Genomic DNA, 17,615 nt, shown 5'->3' with positions numbered 1-17,615 from the left:
CCAAGACTGGAATTCAAAGGGACCGCCAGCCATCATTAACCACAGCTTACACATCTCAAACAAGCCATGCTAGGAAATACACGCACTTCCTCCCAAAGAGGTCAATTTTATTATTTTACGTATATCATGTCATAAAGTGGATATCCATTCACTCACTTGCTCCTCTATTTCCAGCTTCCAAATCAACTATTTTGTCCTAAAGCAAACTATTTCTTAAAAACCTATTCATCATAAAGTTTGCAATTTTTGTTTTGGATTGTTTTATTCTCAGACCATGCCCAGCTGTTTCCCTCTCCTTTCTACTCACTGCCTTAAGTTACGCTCTTTTTTCTTTTCTTTTTTTTTTTTCTGAGATGGAGTCTTGCTCTGTCGCCCAGGCTGGAGTAAAGTGGTGCAATCTCGGCTCACTGCAACCTCCGCTCCTGGGTTCAATCGATTCTCCTGCCTGAACCTCCTGAGTAGCTGGGACTACAGGCGCACACCAGCACGCCCAGCTCATTTTTGTATTTTTGGTGAAGACGGGTTTCACCATATTGGCCAGGCTGGTCTCGAACTCCGGACCTCGTGATCTGCCTGCCTCGCTTCCCAAAATGCTGGGATTACAGGTGTGAGCCACTGCGCCTCGCCAGGTTACTCTCTTCCATCCCTTAAAACCTTGTTGTAATCGGCCCTGCAGCTCTTCTGAAAGTGGGTTGCCCAAAGATGGTAGTGGCCCCAGAATGGTCTCTGCCACACTGTAAGCATGCTCATTGCGCTCATCATTCCTGTTTTATTCTCCTAGGACTGCCTAACAAATACCACTGACTGCACAACTTAAAACAACAGAAATGTATTTCCTCGTAGTTCTGGAGGCTGGAAGCCTGAAATCAATGTGTTAGCAAGGCTGGGATCCCGCTGTGCCCCTTCCTAGCTTCTGGTGGTTGCTGGTAATTCCTGGCATTCCTTGGCTTCCAGCTACATCACTCCAGTCTCTGGCCTTTTCCTGTGTCTCCTCTGCAAACACATTTCCCTCTTCTTTAAGGATACCGGTCATTGGACTTAGGGCCCACCCTAATCTAGTATGACCTCATTTTAAGTTGATTACTTGGCAAAAACCCTATTTCCAAATAAGGTCACTTTCACAGGTTCCAGGTGGACATGAATTTTCAGAGAATGCTGTTTAACCCGGTGAAATCTCCAAAAGTCAGTGTTAATAAAAACATATTGCCTGAGCTAAGGATGCAAAGAGGTGTAAGTCACAGTCCCTGCCCTCCAAGAAACTCTAGTTACGGAGGTAGTCCTTGCACTGAGAACATAAAGACGAGTCACTAAGAGCCAACTAACTGGAGCCAAATGACAATCTAGGGACCAAATGGCAGCTGTACACAAGGAACTCAGCCAAAGGGGCACAGTCACTGAGGATACGGCTACAAGACTTCACTCAAAGGTGAGGGTGATTCAAACACATTTGTGAGGGAAAAATTGAAAAAGCAAAGAGAAATAAGGAGAGCTTATCAGAAACACAGCTCCAAGGGGAAGAGTGTGCCTGGCAGAATTTTACTTCTTGAGTTTCATGCAGAAATGAAAGACTGAAGGGATGCAAATACCTACCATACTGAGTATAAGAACATGGTGAATTACTTTTACTGTACTGATAGCATGCTGTAATGCCATAACAATTAGCATGCTTTAAAGTGCTCTCTTCATTGGGCACAGTGGCTCATGCCTGTAATCCCAGCACTTTGAGAGGCCGAGGTGGGAGGATCCCTTGAGGTCAGGAGTTTGAGACCAGGCTGGCCAACACGGCAAAACCCAGTCTCTAGTAAAAATACAATAATTAGCTGGAGTGGGGGCGGCACCTGTAATCCCAGCTACTTGGGAAGCTGAGGCAGGAGAATCACTTGAAACTGGGAGGTGGATGTTGCAGTGAGCTGAGATCACACCACTGCACTCCAGCCTGGGTGACAGAGTGAGACTCCTTCTTTAAAAAAAAAAAAAAAAAAGGGCTCTGTTCTTTCAGTAATTTTATTTGATCTTTATGACAATCCTGGCTGTCATCAGAGAAAGAGACATCATACTTTATAACCACGGATCCCAAGCTCAAACAGTCAAGTAACTTGCACAAGTCAAACAGCAAATCATTTGTAGAGTTGATATGAAGCATATTTGCCTAGATATTCCTCAGCTAGGACTGTCCGCAGGATGTTGGCTCGTGGGCCAGCCTTCCATTATTGATTGCATTGTTTTTGGTCCAAAGAAAGCATTTAAAGAAAAAGAGAATCCTGCAAGAAATGGAAAGTTTTTCTAAAAGCTACATGAATCTCAAACTGGAATTGTGAAAAACCTTCCCCAGACATCTGAACTGGTTTCACTAAACCTTCTGAGGATTTGCAGGTATACTGAAGTCTCCTTTAGGCCTCCAGAGACTTAATAGGATCTAGTGGGCTTCTGCAGAACTTCACTGATTATCTTAAAGAAATAAGGGTTGAATGAAACTTTGAGGGCACTCAGAACACTGAGAAGTTGAGGGGAAGCTCAGTAAAAAACAAGAAACTACATTACAGGATGGTATGCCAGCAGAAATTGACAATTAAAACTCAGCATCTGATCTCACCAATGTGTAAAGTTATACACAGACGACCAGATCTTGGCATGTTTTGAAAATTTTCTGATAAGAATCTGCAACTATGACTAGCAACGGAAAGCAAGCAGGAAGTCTAGTGTTGGGCTGAGTATCTGATGATTTAATGTGTTTCCCTGGATTTTCCTTTGCTTAGCAAGCAGGTAACTTGCTGAATCTTCTGCTGGCTGTCTTTGAAAGTATATTTAAGCTTGAAATGCTTTTGATTCTAGTGTGATTCACTGAGTCTTGGTTGTGCATAGTGCTACACTGGTTGCTATGGGAGAGTACAAAAATATAAAAGACAGTTCCTGACCAAAAGAAAATCCCATCTAATTCAGGACACATGAGACATATAGAATAAAAATTATATAAGTGTGGTCGCAATGGAATTTGTAAGCAGTTATTACTCAGTTCTCTGTTCAGATGCAACTTCTTGAAAACAGGCCCTCCTTGGCTACACTTTTTAGAACAACAGCCTGTCCTACCTCCACATCATCTGTTGGCCTTTTTCCTGCTCTGTGGTCTTTATGACACTTATTACTATCTGAAATTAAATTGTTGTTTGTTTACTCTGCTCCTAGACACACTATCTCTGAGGGCATGAGCTTTGTCTTATTCTCTGCTGTATTCCTAGCACCTGAAGAAATGTTGGGAACATATTAGGTGCTCATTAAATGGTTGTTAAATAAATGAATAAAATACATATTAACCAATTGAAAATGGACTAAGATAGCTTGGATTAATGCTCCTCACAATTGCCTGATAAGACTCATCTAGGCATTTGGAAAAAAATTTGCTGCAGGTTCTGATTCAGTAAGCCTAGAGTGAGGCTCAGGAATCTATAGTTTTAAGACATATCCCAGGTGATTCTTTTAATAGGACTGTCTGGGAAACATGCATTACTACAGTAATAGAGGGTTGGTGGGAAAGAAAAGTGAATTGATAACAGCAGGTTGCAGAGGTCAGTGGCTGCTCATTGCAATTATCTGGAGGAGATTTTAAAAATACTGATGCCCACTCCAGACCAATGAAATTAGAATCTCTTAGGTGGGGGCAGACTTGGGCAGGGTATTAAAGCCCAAGGCAGAGCCCTCATGATGTAATCACCTCTTAAGGGTTCCGCCTCTCAACACTGTTGCATTGAGGATTAAGTTTCCAATACATGAGCTTTGGGGAACACATTCAAACCCTAGTCCCTGGGACTACTGATGCTCAGACTCATTCTCAAAGATTCTGCTGTATTGGATATAAGGGAGTTGTTTTTCTGTGTGTGTGTGTGTGTGTGTGTGTGTGTGTGTGTGTGTGTGTGGCAGAGAGAAGAGAGAGAGAAAGAGGCAGCAGTGTTGCTAATTAGAGGTTTAGAAAGAAAGAGGAGAGCCTGGCCCGTATAATCTTCATAATAACAACAGCTATCATTTATTGAGCAGTCACTATGTATCAGCCACTGTGATGCCTGCTTTGCACAGAGTACCTCATTTAATCCCCCACAAAAACTGTAGGAGGGAGGCACATTGGCAGCCCCATTTACAGACATAGGATGAGACTGGGGAGGATTACAAGGTTCTATGACTAGGGATTGGTAGAGCTGGGATGTCAGCGTAGAACTTATACTCACATCCTCTGCCAAAAACATGTCTGAAGAGAATGTCAACGAGGAGAAATTCTCCGTGGTAGAGGTCACGTCCAGTCATTTTAAGCTGTTTGCTGTGCTGTGTTGTGCTATAATTCTTTCCTCTTTGCCAGCAAGCTTTAAGCAAAGCTTGTTCCACATCAGCTGGCATGAATGGTGCTGTGGGGAAAAAGGAACCAGGTGGGGTGAGGTTAGCATAAGGCAGAAGGATGGAGGAGGTGGTGACAGCACTAGAGACTGACAGCAATGCCCAGGGACCAACCTGACCGGCAGGCTGATGGAGAGTTTCATAGAAAAGCAGCCAGAGTGGGAGAATGTAATTTCTTGGGGAAAATGTAGAGAAATGGGGTAGAGGTACTAAAAGTGGGGTGTTAGTGGACTGCGAGGCTCAAGTCATCCCACAGGGCTTCTAAAGGAAAAGACAGTCCACAATTCCAGAGGGCTGGGGCCTCTCTGGGCTTGCATTACTACATATAAAGTCATTTGTGTCACAGAGCTGGGCTTTTCTAAATTTTACTATTTTTTTTATTTATCCTGGATTTTGGGTGGGGCCTAAGACACATTTTCTTAAACCTTTTCATTTCTATCATCAGCATTTCTTTTGAGGCCATTTTTACACAAAGAAAAATAGTTTTGACTTTGCTCTATTTAATCATTTCATGACAGTTACTGTGTAGGCAATAAGGAACAGAGAACAAAAAAGCTATGCTGAGATAAAGATGTGAGGTGACTGGTGGGGCTCACCCACCAGCTAGGCAACTCGCCTTACCACTTCCTTGCCTCCAGCTTTGAAGGATAACATAGAACCTCATATCTCAGCCAAACTGCCATGCGTCATGGAACTTTAAGATGTCTTGAGAACAGCCAAAAACATAAATGTTAACTGCTTTTAACTTTTAGAATACCAGTATTGACATTACAGCTTCAAATGTTTGCATCTACCATTCCTACTTTAAAGCTTAAAAAGCATCATAGCCCAAATTAAAAAAAATAGGAACTTAAAAATATGTCCAGGAATTGAGAAGTTAACCACAAATCCTGAACTAGGGGCTAAAGTCGAGGCAAGTTGATTTGACATGGCCTCAAGTTCTGTTCCTTTTATTTAGATGGCTAAAAAAAAATTAGGGACATAAGAACATTAAAATGAAGTTTAAGGAGAAATGAATCACATTTCTTGGCTTTTACATGTTAAGAAAGATGTATCCCTGGTTTCTTTAAAATAGGCGTCAACAAAATGAAATGAGAAAAAAATTGGAGAGGGACTCCAAAGAAACACATGCAGACCTGATGTGCTCTTGGCCTTCAATAGCACAGAAAATCCAAACGGACTTAAAATCCAGGCCCACTGGGCGCATGCATTCACTTAAAAGCAACAAGCTAGTTTCCAGTGCACACTGAATTTGAGAAATATCTCAAACAGAATAAGCTTTGAATAAAGCTTTTTTTTTTTTTTTTCCTGGAATGCGCTAGATTGAAAAAGAGAGAGCTTCAAGAGCAGGTACTAATGTGTTTATATTAGAACTTATCAGTGAGGCTTCTGCATTCCATTTTCTCTCAGTGAGTTTATGTTTATCTTTTTAGAGACAGGGTCTCACTCTGTCACCCATGCTGGAGCGCAGTGGTGCAATCATAGTTCACTGTAACCTCAAATTCCTAGGCTCAAATGATCCTTCTGCTTTAGCCTCCCAAAGGGTTGAAATTACAGATATGAGCCACCCAGGCTTGGCCCTCAATGAGTATTTCTGTTTGCCCTGTATGCCTTTCATTCATTCAAAGGAAGCAAAAGTTGACTTCCCCAGCATGTATAAGTGGAAGGAATCAATAGGGCTACCATTACTCAGAATGATGCTGACACTGTTTTAATAATTTAACATATATTTTGAGGTAAATACTTTTGGTTAAGCAAGAGACATACATAGTGCCTAACAGCATGAGCTCCGATGCCAGATTACCAGGTTTGAATCCCTGCTCCACCATTCAGTAGCTGCTATGTGGTCACATTACTTCATCCTGCACCTGCTACCTCATGTGCAAAATGGGGATAATAATAATCTCCTACCTTTTAGTTGTGGTGAGGATTAAATGAGTTAATACATCAAAGGTGCTTATAACAATAACTGGTATATATAAGTGTTCAATAAATATTAGCTCTTACCCCAATCTCCTCCATCCTCCCTCCCCCATTTTGTTTCTGCTTGCTCATTTGTTTTTTTAACTGGCAGAGTCTGGAATTTGTGCAGCGGACTGCTCACCTGCACATGTGCATGTACTTCTCTCAACCAATTAAGGTAACACCACTTCCCTGGCTAGAGAGGAATGGTAGGTGGTACAATTCTGGCCAATGAGACACAAGTTTCCTGGGGTTAGGGTGTGTTCAGGGAAGGTTTCTTTCCAAAATAAATGTCTTGGAAAAAACGTCGAATTCCTTATCCTAATGATGCTGTTTCTACATGTATAATGACCTGTAACAGCGCAGCCATCTTGGCACTGTGAAGGGACCAAGAAGAACGGTGAAAACAACAATGACATTGTTGAGTTGAAGACTTAATCAACCCTGAAGTTCCTGCCTCTGGATCTGTTAAATGAAATGATAAATTTTCCTTATTGCTTAAGCCATTTTGAGTAGGGTTTTCTGTCATTGTATCTGAAAACATTAACTGGTTGATATTTCTCGATCACCTACTATGTTCAAGATATTTTATAGGGAATACAAAGTGTAAAACCCTGAACCTGATCTCAATAAGTTTTTCAGATACATGAGGTAGATAAACCATAAACAGAAAACTAGTAATGTCAGCGATATGGTTTGGATCTGTGTCCCCACCCAAATCTCATGTTCAATTGTAATCCCCAGTGTTGGAGGTGGGGCCTGGTGGGAGATGATTGGATCATAGGGGTGGTTTCTAATGGTTTAGTACCATCCCCCTAATGCTGTTCTCATGATGGAGTTCTCATGAGATCTGGTTGTTTAAAAGTGTGTGGCACTTCCCCCCACTTCCTCCTGCTCCCACCACGTAAGACATGCCTGCTTACCCTTTGCCTTCTGCCATGATTATAAGTTTCCCGAGGCTTCCCCAGAAGCCAAGCAGATGGCCAGCATCATGCTTCCTGTACAGCCTGTGGAAACGTGAGCCAATTAAATCTCTTTTCTTTATAAATTACCAAGTCTCGGTTATTTGTTTATTGCAATGTGAGAACAGTCTAATATAGCCATGCAGTAAATGTTAAGTGCTTGGATTGGGATGGTCTGAGAAAGCAACACAGGTGGTCATATCTGAGGAGAGGCATCAAAGAATAAGAAAAACATAGATGGGCAGAGAGAGGAGGGAACATTCTAAGTAGGGGAAATAGTGTAAACAAATGTAGGGAAGAGTTAGGGATTAGTTTGCTAGGGTTGCCATAACAAAATACCACAAAATGGGTAGCTTAAAACAAGTTTATTTCTCATAGTTCTGGAGGTGTGAAATCCAAGGTCAAAATGTCCACATGGTTGATTTCATTCTGAGGCCTCTCTCCCTGGTTTGTAGATGGCTGCCTTTTTGTTGTGTCCTTACATGATCTTTTATCTGTGTGCATGTATCCTGGTGTTCCTTTGTGTGTCCCAATTTTTTCTTCTTATACAGATAGCAGTCAGATTGGATTAGAGCCCACCCCGATGACCTTATTATAATTTATCTTATTGTTAAAATACAGTCACAGTCTGAGGTACTAGGGGGTAGGAATTCAAAATATGAATTTTTAGGGTACACAATTCAGCCCATAACAGAGATGAAAAGGCAGTTTAAGGTCAAAGATTAGAAAGCATTGGGAGGTAAAGTTGAAAGGTTATGTTAGGGCCAGATAGTTAGGTAATCTTGAATACTGGGCCTAGATTTTACTTTTGCAGCAGCAGGGAAGCAACATAGATCTTTAAGAATAATAATCTGGCAGCAGTGTGTCACAGGTGTATAATAAGGGAAAGAGTGGGAGTATGAAAAATGGGTTAGGATTGCTGCTGCATATAGTCCAGACAGGCACTGATAAGAACTGAACTCAGGAGAGGAAGTTGAAGGGATTGAATGAAAGAGAAACTGAGAAAGAAAAGACAAGATGTATGTTTTAGTCTGTTTTCTGTTGCTATAACTGAATACCTGAGACTGGGCTATTTATAAAGAAAATAAATTTGGTTTTTATTGTTCTGGAGGCTGGGAAATCTGTGGTCTCAGGGCCACATCTGATGACAGCCTTCTTGCTGGTGGGGACTCTCTGGAGCCCTGAGGCAGTGCAGGGCATCATCACAAGGCAGGGGAGTTGACCGGAGAGAGCCAACCTGGCTTTTTATACAGACCCACTTTTGTGATAACTAACCCACTCCCATTATAACCCATTAATCCATTAACTCATGAAAAAATTAATTAATTTATTATTCATGAGGCCCGGCCCTCATGACCCAGTCACTTTTTTTTTTTTTTTTTTTTTGGAGAGGGAGCTTTGCTGTCGTCCAGGCTGGAGTGCAGTGGCATGATCTCGGCTCACTGTAAGCCCCACCTCCCGGGTTCACACCATTCTCGTGCTTCAGCCTCTCTAGTAGCTGGGACTACAGGCACCCACCACCACGCCTGGCTAATTTTTTACATTTTTAGTAGAGACGAGGTTTCACGGTGTTAGCCAGGATGGTCTCAATCTCCTGAGCTCGTGATCGGTCTGCCTCGGCGACCCAGTCACTTCTTAAAGGCTCCATCTCCCACCACTGCTACACTGGGGATTAAGTTTCAACATGAGTTTCAGAGGGAACCACCAAGCCATAGCAACGTATGTTTAGAATTTTCCAACAGTCACGCCAGTGGAAGCTGTGCGATTATAATTCAGCTTGTAAAAAAAAGAAGTATTATCATTTAGAGCTGTGAGGCCTGGAACATAGGGGCTCCAGCTTTCTAACACTGAGGACTACCTGTTTGAAAAGGAATAGGCTTCCTTTTTGGGTATGGAGTATTCCAGAGATGTTCAAAAAATCAGTTTTATAAAAAGGATAAAAGTACCATGTAGGAGATTGATTAGATATTTTTCATCTATGGTTTAGGGTCAGAAGCCTAAAGCTTTCATTTAGAACCCAGAGTAGGTAAAACATGTAGCTAACATCCTAAATTGCCCAGTCTTCTCACAGAGATAATCTAGGGTAAGGTAGTTCTCTCCAACTCTGGTTGGAGTAGACCCTTTTGTTGTTTAGTTTGGGCAATGCTCAGCACGCCCAAAGGGCAATGGATGTTATTTCAGTCACCAGTTGGTATATAAAATAGAGTGAATGGGCTTGGGAAATTAAGAATTTAATCACCAAAATGAAAACTTAGATTTACAAGATCTTTTGTATTAAAAACTTAGCATATATGACTTTCATAGATTCTAATCACTAGACAAAATGCCTGTTTTAAAAATTATTATCTTAATTTTTTTTTAATTACAAAAGACGTGTGCCTAATTTCTTTTTGAAGTTGAAAGTAAACTATAAAAGTACTCTTTCATCCTCCTCAGTCTAGCTTCCTTAGGGATAGGCACTATAAACATTTGTATCTGTAGCATTCTAGAACTTTTACTGAACATACCCCCACCTCCACCCCACACACATAGAAACACACATTTTTTGAGCTATTTATTAAAAAGTATATATTTATATATAGTATGCATATATAATATACTTTATCTACATATATACCAGTATATGTGTATATATTATGCATGTGAAGGTGTATAATTTTTCTTTAATAAACCAGTACTTGCATTAAACATTGTCCAACAATTTACATTTTATTTTTATATATAATTTAATTAGTACATATATTCTCAAATGGCTCATATTTTAATTATTTTCTTAAATAATAAAGCAAAATACAGAATAAAGTCTCATACAGATTATTTAAGAATTAGAAAAATAGGCACTCCAAGGAAATTATAGTGAAACAATACAATTTTCTGTTGGTTCTCAAATATAACAATATGTAGGGTTATTCTATCCTGAACATTTTCACTGGACTCTTGAAGGAAGAAAAATAAAATGATTTAATATGTCTTTACACTTTTATTAATAGACAAATATTTCCAGGTATATATAGTCAAAAGTAGGTCTTTTTCCTTGGTTCTCCAGCCCCGTAATTTATTTCTCCAGAGGCCACTGTTAAGCAGTTTCTTATATATTCTAAAGATGTATCTTAATGTTGTATACATTTAAAATAAGAAAATATTCAAAAAGCAACACCATATCACCACCCACCAAAATCACTGGACTTGCATGAGAGCAGGCACACATCATTTTATTGCACTTTGCAGATATTAATTTTTTTTTTTTTTACAAATTGAAGGTTTGTGGCAACCCTGCATTGAGCAAGTCTATCAGCACCAATTTTTCCAACAGCACATGCTCACTTCGTGTCTGTGTCACATGTGGGTAGTTCTCAAAATATTTCAAACTTTTTTGTTATCATTATATCTGTTATGGTAATCTGTGAGCAGTGATCTTTGATGTTATTATTATAGTTGTTTTGTTCTGACAATATTGAAGTTAGGCCAGTTAGTAACCCTATAATGGCCTAAGTACTCAAGTGCAAGAAAGAGTTGCACACCTCTCACTTTAAATCAAAAGCTAGAAATGATTAAGCTTAGTGAAGAAGGCATATTGAAAGCCGGGATATGCCTAAAGCTAGGTCTCTTGCATCAAACTGTTAGGTAAGTTGCGAATGCAAAGGAAGAGTTCCTGAAGGAAATTAAAAGTGTTACTCCAGTGAACACACAAATGATAAGAAAGCAAAGCAGCCTTATTGCTGAGATAAAGTTGGAGTTGTCTGGATAGAAAATCAAACTGGCCACAACATTCCTTTAAGCCAAAACTTAATCCAGAGCAAGGCCCTAACTCCAATTCATGAAGGCTGAGAGAGGTGAGGAAGCTGCAGAAGAAAAGTTTGAAGCTGGCAGAGGCTGGTTCATGAAGTTTAAAGAAAGAAGCTGTCTCTACAATACAAATGCAAGGTGAAGCAGCACCTGCTGATGTAGATGTCGTAGTAAATCATCCAGAAGACCTGGCTAGATTATTGATGAAGGTGGCTATGCTAAACAGATTTTCATTATAGATTAATTAGCCTTCTATTGGAAGAAGATGCCATGTAGGACTGTTAGAGCTAAAGAGGAGAAGTCAATGCCTGGTTTCAAAGCTTCAAAAGACAGGTTGACTCTTGTTAGGGACTAATGCAACTGGTGACTTTATGTTGAAACCAATTCTCATGTACCATTCTGAAAATCCTAGAGCCCTGTGCAAAATCTACTCTGCCTGTGACCTAGAATTGGAACAATAAAGCTTAGATGACAGTACATTTGTTTGTTTACAGCATGGTTTACTGAATATTTAAAGCCCACTGTTGAGATGTGCAGCTCAGAATAAAAGATTTCTTCCAAAATATTACTGGAGTACTTTTGACTTTCAAGTCTTATTATTTAAGAAATATATTTTGTAAGACTACAGCTGCCATAGACAGTGATTCCTTTGATTGATCTGGGCAAAGTAAATTGAAAACCTTCTGGAAAGAATTCACCATTCTAGATGCCATTAAGGACATCTGTGATTCATGGGAGATCAAAATATCAACCTTAACAGGAGTTTGGAAGAAGTTGATTCCAATCCTCATGGATGACTTTGAGGGGTTTAAGACTTTAGTACAGGAAGCAACTGCAAATGTGGTGGAAACAGCAAGACAACTAGAATTAGAAGTGGAGCCTGAAGATGTGACTGAATTGTTGAAATCTCATGATCAAACTTGAATGGATAAGGAGTTGCTTCTTACAAATGAGCAAAGAAAGTGGTTTCTTGAGACAAAATCTACTCCTGGTGTGGTGATGTGAACATTGCTAAAATGACAACTAAGGATTTAGAGTATTCTATAAACTTAGATGATAAAACAGCAGCAGGGTGTAAGAGGGTTGACTCCGATTTTCAAAGAAGTTTTACTGTGGGTAAAATGCTATTGAAAAGCAATGCATGCTACAGATAAATCTTTCATGAGAGAAAGAGTCTATTGATGTGGCAAATTTCATTGTTGTCTTATTTTAAGAAATTGCCACAGCTACCTCAACCTTCAGCAACCACCACCATGACTGGGCAGCAGCCATCAACATCAAGGCAAGACCCTCTACCACCAAAAAGATTACAACCTGCTGAAGGCTCAGATGCTCATATTCTTTGGTAATATTCTTAAATTAAGGTGCATACATTGATTGTTTTAAGATATGCCTTTACACACTTAATAGACTACAGTATAGTGTAAACATAACTTTTATAGAAACTGGGAAAAAAAAATCACCTGACTCCCTTTAGTTGACATTCACTTCACTGCAGTAGTCTGGAAGTAAACCTGCAGTATCTCTGAGGTATGCCTGTTATGTTTATTGCAATTTTGACTTCTATACTCAAAAGAAAGAGAAGGGATAAATAAGGCCATGGAGCCAAAAGCTTATTTGGGACCCTGCAGTAATGAAAGACAAGGAAAGAGTAACTTGGCTATCAAAGGATTAAGAGAGACCCTTGAGAAAACTGAAAAATCTCTTAAATATATCTCTTTTTTTAAAAAAAGTCTTCATGATAATGTAGCAAAAGTCAAAGGTGAAGTATGTTCTATTTTAAATGATCAGACTCCACATCAACACTTGATTCATTCTTTGTTCCAAGACTTAACACAGCTACAATCCTATCTACACTAAATTTTATGAAATTTAGACTTCCTTCATAATTTTACATTTTGATTTTGAGAAAAACTTCACAGGAAATGTTAAAGGTATTAGGACTTTAAGTTCTTAAGGGATTCGTTTAACCTGGGCCTTTTTAGGACCAATTATACATGGATTATGCTTACTTGTATCCTCATTTCCTTAGGGATCAATTGTTTTTTATACAAAGGTAGAGGTGTTGATTGAAAAGTTAGTTTTAAATTTATATTAGTAAAAAGAAAGCCAGAGAGCCAATCAATATGGTCTAGTTCAAACGTGCCTTTATTTCAATGGCAAAAAAGCATTAATCTTATATAATTGTTGAACAGTTACATACATCTTAAGAACAGTAAACATACATCTTAAATAGCAACTCATATAGTGTATGTTAAAATAGTCCCACCAGATTATACAAGATGAAATATAAATGTTTGTTGATAATTTGAACAAATACATAATAAAATACTAAGAAACCAAGGTTTTAGAGTGTTAGTTCCTCACATTCCACACAAAACTTCCAATGCTGATCCATTATGTGGCATGGGAGAAATTCTTGATCACTGATTAATAGTATTTCATTTATTTGTAGATAACGTGGGATGCTTTGCATTGACTCTCTGGAAGTTCCTGTTTAAAGAAGTATCAACAAATTAAAAACTGCCTTCTGATATTTAAGATGTAAATTTTGCTATTACAAATCCTAGAATCCAATCAAGTCTATGTGAGAGCATACATAACAGGTTTTTCTGATCAGGACCTTTTCCCTCAACCTATTTTCTGTACTCAAGACAAAGCTATGAACCAGCATTGGCTGATCTTGGGAAAGAGGGACCTGTTTGAAGTTTAAAACATCAGCAGAAAAAGGATGGTGGAAGCTTCTGAAGGTAGTTGTACAAGCTCCTCTGTGCCTCAATTTCCAATAAATGGAGAATAAAACAGTTGTATTAAGTGAGATTTTGCATGTGAAATTCTTAGCATACCTCCGGGCATATAGCAAATAATAAATACTAGATGCTATTATTATTTAGTACTAAAAAGAGTATTAGGCTGCAAGATTTCTAGTCCTGCCTCTGCCACAAACTTGGTGTGGGAACTCAAGCAAGTCATATGGCTTTTCCAGACTTCCATCTCTGAGATGTGAGAGGTGTGATGATGAAGAGGGTTCCTTTTGGCTCTGCCAGTCTAAGGGGCCAATGGTCCTAAAACTGGTTTCTGCAAGCTCCCTGACAGTCTGAGAGATATTTTTTTCTCTGAGATTGGCTATATAGCTGTACATCATTCAGCAAGTTGAATCTTATTCCACAGATAGCAATAATATGAGTGTCACCTCTGTATGGCCAACCCTTTCTTCATACTTGGCCCACATGCTTCTGGTAGAGTTGTTTTCAACCTCCTGATATGCTTAGATCTACACCAATGAGTGAACAGGTATAGATTCAGGGGTCAGAACATATCCCATTCAGAGGGAAGTGACATGCAATGAGTTTTTTTTTTTTTTTTTTGAGATGGAGTCTCACTCTGTCGCACAGGCTGGAGTGCAATGACACGACCTTGGCTCAGTGCAACCTCTGCCTCCGAGGTTCAAGTGATTCTGCTGCCTCAGCCTCCCAAGTAGTTGGGATTACAGGTGCCCACCACCACACCCAGCTAATTTTTGTATCTTTAGTAGAGATGGGGTTTTGCCATGTTGGTCAGGCTGGTCTCGAACTCCTGACCTCAGGTAATCCACCTGCCTCGGCCTCCTGAAGTGCAATGAGATTTTTATTGGGTATTTTGGCAAAGAGTCACATACAGAGTCTTCTTTTTTAGACTTGAACCTGGAAGCATGTAGCCCTGGGATGATGAGAAGAAAGGCTATTAGGATGGAGCCAAAATGAGGAAATGGAGCTGAGAAATGGAAAGCAAGAGAAACTGGTGCTCTGTCATGCTCTTTGAACCCTGAATGAAACCTGAAGATCTGTTCCTGGTCTTTCATGTAAATGAGTCAATAAAATTCCTTTTTGAGGGGTTGAGGCCGGTCTGATGTGGGTTTTAAATCATCACTTATGATCCAAAGAATTTAAACTTTTTTACACATGGTCCATATGTAAACATAGTAATTCCCTTATTAGGAGCTTTGTTTCATAGACTTCTGGAAACAAGGTATCTCATAAAAGTTAAGGAACATTTTTTTTCTTAGGAAAAACCCATAGAAATAAATCTTTACATATTAATTTAAATTCTTTTCATCAAAGTTAGCCTAGTTTCATCATTTAAACACTATTATTTAACACTAGTCTTTTCCTCTATAAGGTACTGTCCCCCACTTTAGTTATGATTTGAAAAACTTGCATCTACCATAATTTGTTTATAATTCATAATTTATTCCTCACTTTTCACTATTCAGGCATGTGCCAATACTTCTATAGGATTGATACTCAGAAGCATAATTACTGAGTTGAGGGGTCTGTAAACATTTTACATTTTAAGAGGTTCTGCCAGAGTGCCCTCCCAAGTGCATCCTTTTATACTACCACCAACAGTATTATGAGACTATGTGTGACAATACCTGTTCTTTTCTTCCACATCTTTGCACATACTGAATATTATCAGTCTTTTTAAGTTTTGCCATTCTGATGTTAGAAAAATTTGTCTACTATTTTCATGGGCATCTTCCTGATTAGTATTTAGCATAAGCATCTTTCATATACTTAGCATCCATTAAAGTTCCTAGGACTAGGAAAGTGTCTATTAAAAATTTTGTCTGGGGCTGGGCGTGGTGGATCATGCCTGTAATCCCAGTACTTTGGGAGGCCAAGATGAGTGGATCACCTGAGGTCAGGAGTTCAAGACCAACCTGGGCAACATAGTGAGACCTTGTCTCTATAAAACAAAATTTGTCTGCATTGATTTGGTCAAATATTAATCAGAGCATGGAGCTAATTAGGTCAGGAATTTAATATCCGTATATATCAAGATTCTGTTCCAAAACTGTATTCCTTAGTTCAGTGGGCACCTTCAGTGGAGCATAAATGTTTCCTTAAATCTAGTGTTCCAAGTAAAACACAGTTAAAAGCTCATGTTTTGGTAACAGCTCTGAAGTATCTATACGCTTAAATATTTAATTCAGCCACTGCTTTAGAGAACCACTGCTTATAGTTCTTATTCTATGAAGACTAAAATGAAGTTTTGAGGTAACTCATTTTTATAACTTTTCAACACATTAAATATTTTAATAATGTTTAATATTTTAATTATATTTAATATTTAATAATATTTAAAAACATATATCATTATTTAGCAACACATTGAAATGGAAGTAGCTGCAATACTTCTTATTATCACATTCCACAATGTTATATGAAACTGCCAGCAAAATCAACAAGATCATAATGCCTAATTCAAGCACAGTTTAACTGACATCTGAGAAAAGCTGTTTTTTGTTTTTTGTTTTTTGAGGTGGAGTCTCGGTCTTGTCACCCAGCCTGGAGTACAATAGTGCAATCTTGACTCACTGCAACCCCTGCCTCCCAGGTTCAAGCAATGCTCTTGCCTCAGCCTCCTAAGTAGCTGGGATTACAGGTCCCCACCACCACTCCCGGCTAATTTTTTTGTAATTTTAGTGGAGATGGGGTTTCACTATGTTGGCCAGGCTGGTCTCGAACTCCTGACCTCAGGTAGTCTGCCCACCTCGGCTTCCCAAAGTGATAGGATTACAGGTATGAGCCACCGCGCCCGGCCGAAAAACTGTTCTTAATAAAGCATAGAAGAAATGATTAGGGATAGGGCAGGAATCTTTTGACACCATGGCACCGGCAGTTCCTAGATGTGGTGCCAAAGGTGCAGAGCAGGGAGGCCTCTAGCTAAGAGGGTACGCACAAAGCCCCATCACTTTACACTTGTGTTCTCTTATAGTCTTTCCTATAAGATTAACCCTGAAATTCTACTAAAAAGAAGTTCTTGGCCGGGCGCAGTGGCTCACGCCTGTAATCCCAGCACTTTGGGAGGCCGAGGCAGGCAGATCACGAGGTCAGGAGATTGAGACCATTCCTGGCTAACACAGTGAAACCCCATCTCTACTGAAAATACAAAAAATTAGCTGGGCACGGTGGCGGGCGCCTGTAGTCCCAGCTACTTGGGAGGCCGAGGCAGGAGAATGGCATGAACCCGGGAGGCGGGAGGCGGAGATTGCAGTGAGCTGAGATAGCGCCACTGCACTCTCTGGCCTGGGCAAAAGAGCGAGACTCTGTCTCAAAAAAAAAAAAAAAAAAAAAAAAAAAAAAAAAAAAGAAATTCTTAAATGGTCTAATGTATACAAAATAACGTAGCAGAGGGCCTGGCACACGGCAGACGATCAACAAATATTTAATTTTCTTCTCTTTCCTTTCCTATTGGTAGATATATTATCTACCTTATGAGTTAGGTTAAAAGAGTGTTAATCATGATACCAGAGTGAAAAAAATATGATTAAAAAAATGAAAAAGAATCGAGAGTGGTAAATAAGAGCTGAAATAAACACCCTATGCACTGTTATCAGGTACCCATCTTTGGGTGTTCAAGGTTTAAAAAGCGCTTAACCACATAAAACAGAAGCACCTGTGGATGTTTGTGTTCTATTATGCATACTTTTACAGAGAAATGACAAAGCATAATAATAGAACTGAAATGAAGAAAACTCTG

At 39.4% G+C, this 17,615-nt stretch overlaps 1 protein-coding gene across 11 annotated transcripts in view; it reads right to left on the bottom strand.

The window, feature by feature from the left end:
• Positions 1-10,210: 10,210 nt before the first annotated feature.
• Positions 10,211-17,615, bottom strand: part of ANKRD31 (ankyrin repeat domain 31) — a 259,562-nt gene continuing 252,157 nt past the window's right edge. For all 11 annotated transcript variants that reach the window (XM_063623128.1, XM_063623127.1, XM_063623130.1 and 8 more), the window contains one exon: positions 10,211-13,583. In XM_063623128.1, the coding sequence (XP_063479198.1) occupies positions 13,438-13,583 (146 nt within the window). In that variant the 3' untranslated portion in view covers positions 10,211-13,437. The remainder of the gene's footprint in view (positions 13,584-17,615) is intronic.

The sequence above is a fragment of the Symphalangus syndactylus genome, chromosome 18 (genome assembly GCF_028878055.3).
Source record: "Symphalangus syndactylus isolate Jambi chromosome 18, NHGRI_mSymSyn1-v2.1_pri, whole genome shotgun sequence".
Lineage (NCBI taxonomy): Eukaryota > Metazoa > Chordata > Mammalia > Primates > Hylobatidae > Symphalangus > Symphalangus syndactylus.
Note: the sequence above shows the minus strand (reverse complement) of the source record. Positions and strands in the feature narration are given on the sequence as shown.